Source organism: Rhipicephalus microplus, chromosome 5 (genome assembly GCF_043290135.1).
Source record: "Rhipicephalus microplus isolate Deutch F79 chromosome 5, USDA_Rmic, whole genome shotgun sequence".
NCBI lineage: Eukaryota > Metazoa > Arthropoda > Arachnida > Ixodida > Ixodidae > Rhipicephalus > Rhipicephalus microplus.
The window spans coordinates 19839533-19846727 of record NC_134704.1 but is presented as its reverse complement, the minus strand read 5'-3'; the positions used below and the strand labels follow the sequence as shown (position 1 = coordinate 19846727).

The 7195-nt window shown below is 44.8% G+C and overlaps 2 protein-coding genes across 2 annotated transcripts; one reads left to right on the top strand and one right to left on the bottom strand.

Annotated features, from left to right (window-relative positions):
* Positions 1–707: 707 nt before the first annotated feature.
* On the bottom strand, positions 708–3340 carry LOC119174918 (transmembrane protein 14C). The gene is made up of 4 exons (XM_037426050.2): positions 2981–3340; positions 2798–2899; positions 1607–1694; positions 708–896 (listed from the first exon to the last, which is right to left on the bottom strand). The coding sequence occupies exons 1-4, from the start codon at positions 3054–3056 to the stop codon at positions 812–814; spliced, it is 351 nt and encodes a 116-aa protein (XP_037281947.1). The 5' UTR covers positions 3057–3340; the 3' UTR covers positions 708–811.
* A 447-nt stretch (positions 3341–3787) lies between these two features.
* On the top strand, positions 3788–6078 carry LOC119174917 (3-oxoacyl-[acyl-carrier-protein] synthase, mitochondrial). Its single transcript, XM_037426049.2, has 2 exons — positions 3788–3954; positions 4613–6078. Exons 1-2 carry the CDS (start codon positions 3937–3939, stop codon positions 5957–5959), a joined length of 1365 nt encoding a protein of 454 aa, XP_037281946.2. The 5' UTR covers positions 3788–3936; the 3' UTR covers positions 5960–6078.
* The last annotated feature ends 1117 nt before the right edge of the window (positions 6079–7195 follow it).

Sequence of the window (7195 nt, the reverse complement as noted above, 5' to 3'; positions counted from 1 at the left end):
GTATACAGGACACGTGTGTTTGTAAAGCATGAAAGCTACTTTTGCTGCATTTCCAAGAAAAAGAAGTTATTTTCACCGTATTTACGAGCAGACGCATGGCAGTATGGTAGAATACCAGCTTACCATTCAAGGTTTGATTCCCACTCAGACTCAGAATTTATTATTTATTTATCTGCATCTTTCTTGATTTCTCACTCACAACCAAGGACGCCGACGCCAGAATTTCTGCAAAACGAGCTCTTTAACACTATTGCATTAAAAATGTAAGTGTTAGCAGCTTCCCAACGGCAAGAATTGAAATTTTCGCTCTTGCAGTAATCTGCTCTGCCAGGTACTGTCGGTCAAGTCTTGAGGCCAGTTGCTTGGGCTCGTTAGGTACTTTTGCAGAAGGGGCAAACGTTTAATGGATGCTAAAGGAAACAGACGACCACTTTTGCTGTTTCTTTTTCTAAAGTAAGCATGTGTTACTGATGAAGAGTAACTAAGTTAAATTATGTAGTCTTCGCTTACCAAGGCCTGTGCAATATAAGGTCTCATTTTACAAGTGTTCGTTGTTGGTGACTGACTGATCCCATAACTCAGGTGCAATGCCACTCTGACGAAGCATGACTATATCACTACTATGACCTTTCATGGATGAGAGCCAGAGGGTCAGTAGAGGCAAAACGTATGCAATGCTTTGATTTGTTCAGTGTGATGAACAAGTGTTTCAGAAAGTGTCTGTTTATTTCATACAAAATGCCGGTTATTTCGAAACCCTTAGATTCAATCAACTTTTCATTTAGAGAAAAAAGAAAGTGGGAGAGGGGCATCACTGTTTGGCAGCTGGCATGGGTTGACCGGGTGGACCAGGTGGCGAAAAAGCCCTGCACAGTATTCTGCAGCACATGGCAATGCTGCAACGAAAAGCGCGGAGTGCATGAGTTGCAATGCAAGAGTTTGTGAGTCTCTGCAAACATTCGCCACACTCTCAAAACTGGCTGTTTAATGTGATTAAGAAGAAAGTACAGTATGATCACATGAACATGGTGGATCTGCAGTCTATTCTACCTAGTTTATTTGCAGCAGGCAAACTGCTACACACTATTTGGTAATGACATAACACACTGTTAATGCAAACATGGCACCACCTTGGTTACAATGCATGTACAATTGCTCTCTAGACTGAAACAGTAATGCAGGCATGTTGATCTGTTGCACTGAGATCACAAACCGCAGACTACACTCATAAGATACAATGTTCAAGAGGAAGCTTTATAGCAGAACACTGAAAAAGTTATATTCTTTAAGAGTAGGAGATCAGGCCCATCCCATTGTTAAAGGCTGTGTAAACCTCAACGTTAAAGTGCATTTTAAGTGAACCTACATCTGCCTGTTTCATACAACAAGAAGTGTGCCGAGATCAGTACACACTCACGGGTTGACTCTACAGCAACTCCTTAACAGCAATAGTGAAGTTGACAACACTACCTTCAACTAGTTCTAGAGATAAAAAAAAAGGTATGTAGTTTATACCATTGCATACAAACTTAAGTGCTACAGTTTGACACCTTTATAAGTTTGGCATCCTCTTGTTCACAGATCTGTACGACACCAAGCTACTGACCTCAGAACTGCAATCAGTCCCGCTGGCATAATCTTTGATGTGTGCGCGAACCTGTAGCCCATCAAGCCGGCCAACACTCCGGACACCGCTGTAAAAAGAGTAAAAGATATATTTATATCCATGTTCGAAACGCAGGCTGTAAGCGACTTAAATGTTTTCACTATCAGAAAGATAGTGTAGTCTATTATATAATATGCATTATCATGCAGACTTAATGGCGAAATCTAGTGCTCAAGCCTAGGAGAACCAAAAGTAATCATTGCACACTTGAATTGTAGTTGCAACAGCCTTCGATACACGTGGTGCATAAAAATGCATGCTTCGTGGGAGCTTGGAAGTCTCTCATGACAGGTAGTTTGCGATTTAGTAGAATGCCGTATTGCGTGCAATGAACAGGTATATGCTAGACGAAATTATTGATGCTGTTATGTAGCTTCTTTTTGTTGTAGCATGGTTATACACAGATGTAGCCATTGGAATCGTTTTCTTCGTATTATAATGCGATACTTCAGCACGCAAGTAAAGCCCATACATGCTCCCTCCCCCCAACACACACACCTGCCATTCTTTTCATTTGGTTAATGTTGCGACTTAAAACTTCAGTCCAAAAGCTTTTATTCTCAGACACACAAAGATGCCCTTATAAGAGACGTATCGCTGCACGATTAGCATGTTTCACTTTGCATGTGCAGTATTCAATACACCAAACCATAACTTCGTCAAACAGCTTTACGAATTGAAAAAAAAGGCGATAATCAGGTTAAAAAGTTCAATGCCAATCGTGTCATTCTTTATATAAGAGAACATGCACATAATATAGCACGTTCAACTTCCTACAAAATAAAAGCTGCCGATGTTCACAGCCAGTCGCCATAGGCAGCTCATGTAATGCATTCAAATTGGGTACATAATAGCGCAAACTTGGAAAACCCTGATCAGTGAAAAAAAGGAGAGAGCAGAAAGGTCCGGCGCTAATGTAATGCACGTCTAGCCGCCCTAACGCTGTATACAGCTAGTACAAGCCAAATTTTTGTCGCAATGCAATCACTGCACGTCTGATACAAAGGCTATTCGGTTACCTACCCATATCTTGCGCATCTCAGAGAATAAAAAGCTACGTTTTATTTGTGCGATCGCTAAGATATGCGGTTACCATTGCAAGCTCGCTATCGCGAATACGAAAACACTCACCGAGAGATAAGTAGTAGTTGTGGGGGTCTTGCGATGTCTGGTAAGCGCCAATCAAGGCGAGGCCGCCGAACACCAAGCCCGCCATCAATGATGGTATGCTACCTGCGAAGCAATTGCGATCAAATCAAGCATAAACAAACCAACGTATTTTCCGAAGAGACGCAATTTCCTTGACGGACTCACCAGCTTTCACGTAGCCTATGACACCTCCCAATGCCACGGTGAAGGCGTATCCGAAAGCCCATAAGTCGGTATCCATCGCCGTTCCTTTTGCGATAAACGGCGCGCAAGAATGACTTCTCTACTAATTTTCAAAAGGACCCTAGTCGCGCCGAGACTCGACGCACGCTACGCCCACTCCGCAGGTGTCCCTGCGCGAAAACAGCACTTGGATTGTCTCGGTCAACGTCCCGACTTCCTGTGACTGCATAGACACAAATTAAAGAAAAAAAAACGAAAGCGAGTTTTTGTTTTGCGATTGGTTTGAGAAACGCTCTGCTGTGTCTTTTTTTTTTCTTGTTCACTTCAAGTTTTTCACAGTGTCTGCCATAAGCGTGGATTTAGCACGAGCCTTGTCCTTACAATAAAAGTGTAACTTCTACATAATCTTCTAACACGCAAAAAAAAGGAAAAAAAAAGCGTAAACACGCCACTCGCTTTGCAGTTATCTTATCTGTCGTCAGAAACTGCTATGTTTTGTGATAATTTAACGAGAATTTCGCAGTGGTTACCCAATTGCATAAATTTTTTTGGTTTCAGCATTTGCTGACCATCTAAAAATTTTTGCTGTGAGAAATGCGAATTCGCTGTCCCAAACATTTCTTATGAGGACGTTATGTAGCGCAAAACTACTGGCGTCTACATTACTTGTAAATATGCTCTTTAGTCTAAACCGGGACTCACTCAGAGAGCATACAGTAAACTTACTTTATGTCAGAAAGCATGCGAACTTCAGTGCATGCGAACTTCAGTTTCGGTTTCGATTGTACACTCTGGCAACCTAAAATTTACATTCAGCTCGGCTAGCTCGGCCGGTGGGTTTTCGCGCTGCTCCACACAGCTGTTGATTGCGTCCGGCGAAGGAACTTCCATGCTTTAACAACTTATAGCGCCTTTATCTCGCCACAGAAGCAACCACAATGCCACTGCAAACTACGGCAAGTGATTGGCACCTTATATGCTTTAGAAATATGAGCGCAATGCCTTGGTAGATGATGTAGTTGGTACTCGCTTGCAGTTATACTGTTTTGCCTGAGAGCTAAAATTCAGTGGAGGAAGACTGCTAATTTGGTGCAGCGTTAAAGTGATATGATTTACGTGTGAACTTGATTATTATCATGGGCTTCCAATTGATGGACGCCTGTTATATGCAGTCTTTTGATACCTAGATTCACCGTAGACTTGTGTCGCTCGCTTTCCGGTAAATGTAAACAACGGAATATCACCTCGCACAGGCGCATATCTAACCTTTTTAAAAAAATGACTGGTGTGTCTATTCATTGAGGTAATCCGACGTTCTATTCGTAGAATGAAAGGCGTTGCTGATCACCGTGAGCAATTTATAAAATGCTCAAGATAGCCCAGATATATATTTTGTACCTGAAAACTACATCGTTGGTTGATTGACAAGTTTGCGGCGTAAGCCGCTGTTATTGCACCGTATATAGAGAAGCCTTTGTATGACTTTTTTTATGCTTCGTAAACCTTGCGACAAATACTCCCGAAAAAAAAAAGGGGGGGGGGGGAGGATTGAACGTGCAGTTGGTTGCGATGCGTGCCGTTTGAACACGTGATCTATCGTGCGCGCTGTTCCAGGTATGGCGACAGCTGGGCCGGCCTGTCAGTGACCTGATCGGAAGAAGAGGCACCAGCAGCAGCCGCGACAAACCGAAAAGAGTCGTCGTCACGGGTCTGGGCATGGTCACTCCCCTGGGAGCCGACGCCAAGACATCGTGGAGCCGGCTTACGCAGTCCCACAGCGGCATAGTTCGACTGGGAAAAGAGTACGACGGCATTCCTTCCAGGATTGCGGGCCGCGTTCCGACCAATGCCTCTCAGAGCCCGTCTCCGTTTGACGTTCATAAGTTCGTCTCCAAGTCGGATCTTCGGAGTACCTCGCTGGCAACTGCGTTCGCCCTCTCCGCAACTAAAGAAGCTCTAGACGATGCCCAGTGGCACCCCGATTCGGAAGTTGACTGCAGGGCAACGGGGGTAGCGATCGGCAACTGCATGTGCGACCTGGAATACGTCGTCGACTGCGGAATAGCATTTAGAGAGAAAGGCTACAGTAAAATTAGCCCGTTTTTCATTCCGAGGATCCTCACGAACATGCCGTCCGGGATAGTCAGCATTCAGCACAAGTTGAAAGGGCCCAATCACTCGGTTGCGACGGCATGCACTACAGGTGTACACGCGATTGGCGACGCGTTTAGCTTTATACAGCGGGGCTACGCGGATGTCATGGTCTGCGGCGGCGCGGAGGCTAGCGTAAATCCCATTGGCGTCGCAGCCTTTGCGCGGATGCGAGCTCTAAGCACAGCCGAGGACCCTGCTAAAGCGTCCAGACCTTTCGACAAGAGCAGAGACGGCTTCGTAGTAGCCGAAGGATCTAGCATTCTCGTTTTGGAAAGTCTGGAACACGCGATTGCTCGTGGAGCGAACATCCACGCCGAGATTCTAGGTTACGGACTCTCTGGCGATGCTTTCCACATCACGACAGCCTCCACTGACGGCGAGGGTGCACTCGCCTGCATGGAGTCTGCGCTGCAAAACGCCTGCGTTGGCGTCCAAGATGTTGGTTACGTGAACGCTCATGCCACGTCGACGCCGGTCGGGGATGCCGCTGAAGCTGCAGCGATTCGACGAATATTAGGCGACTATTGTAGCAAAGTTGCTGTGTCGGCGACCAAAGGATCGACGGGGCACCTCTTGGGAGCTGCTGGTGCCACGGAAAGCGCTTTCACGGTACTCGCTGTTCGCGATGGAGTCATTCCACCGACGCTAAACCTTGACTGTCCGGATGTTGGCGCCGATCTCAACTTCGTGGCCCATCAGTCAAGGCCGTGGACTACTGAGAACGCGGCTAGAAGAGTTGCAATCAAGAACTCGTTTGGGTTCGGGGGCACGAATGGTTCGCTTGTTATAGCAGAGTACAGAAAATAGAACTCGTTTTTTTTTTCTTTATATTGAAATTTTACTGCACCAAATGTTCGCAAGATTGCTGCTATCGCAGTGTGTTTTGTGAAGTACACCGAATCATTAAAAACACCTGCGCTGGCAAAGTTGTAGGTGATGTTGAATGACGCCATTCTTGCTGCGACATGGTCAAGATCGTGATGCATACAAGACTGTTTCATTCTTTATTCGTGGGTACCGCATTTACGGAGATAATTAATCAGTTACGTGTATTTTACGTGACTCTGACTTCGCATGCAAGCATCCGTGCAGTACAAAATGACGACGGTAAACAGCCCAATATGGCAACACTTCAAAGCGTTCGTGAAATGTTTCGTACGCCGTCGCCGTGCTTTCACAGTTCATCAACACGAATGTGGTTGTGTCGTCGTTATATGTCGTCGCACTTGACGCCAGAAGCATTTGGTAAAAATGATTTTTGGGTTTTGTGACGGAGGCGAAAATGTGGGCGGGTACACTTGCGTGGTGTTTGATGCGTAGCAGTTACTTGGGGAGCCCGTCCGAAAATTTCGTCGTGCCAAAGTATTTCTTCCCCCTTCCCCAATAGCAAAAAAAAAAAAGATCACGCAGTCCCCGAGATAGAGCAGCGCAATGTCTGCCAACAATGACTTCATAACACATCTATCATGTTATTTGATCTAGGGGGTTTCTGCTTACTCCTTTGCAATAACGCAAACACAAAGTAAAATTAAGGAACTCGCAACGACAAGCACAAGCGGCACTTTTATGTTTTTTATTTATTTAAATGTACTGCAGCCCTAATGCAAGGCTATAGCAGAAGTGTATGAGTTATACAAAACTAATACAAACAGAGCAACAACAATAAAACTGAAATACATTACAGCAGTACATAAGAAAACATCACTGTGGTATTGCAAACACGATCTTTACCTATTTTCTAAATGCACAATAGCGGCATCAATGCAGTTTTGTAATGATAGTGAACGAATACTGCCGGGTAGGGAATTCCAGAGGTCTATAGTACGTAAAAAAACAACAACTAAATTTGAATGTGTTAGTACGAGCAGACGAAGGCTTTATGTTCAAGATGTGGGAGCTGCGGGTGCAAGATTCTTCCATAAATGCGATGTAGTTGCCACCAGAGATGCCAGGAGAGGAGTTGATGACTGTATAAAACAGTTTTAAAGATTCGATGCAATAACGAGAATGTAATGGTACAATGTTCAGTGATTGCAGAGCGTG

What these genes read in the sequence shown, in the direction of transcription:
- LOC119174918 (XM_037426050.2), bottom strand. Translation starts at nt 3,056, where the DNA reads ATGGATACCGACTTATGGGCTTTCGGATACGCCTTCACCGTGGCATTG. An exon ending in CATAGGCTACGTGAAAGCTG is followed by an intron (nt 2,900 to 2,980) that starts GTGAGTCCGTCA and finishes ATTGCTTCGCAG; the next exon opens with GTAGCATACCATCATTGATG. An exon ending in GGACTGATTGCAGTTCTGAG is followed by an intron (nt 897 to 1,606) that starts GTCAGTAGCTTG and finishes TTTTCGTTGCAG; the next exon opens with CATTGCCATGTGCTGCAGAA.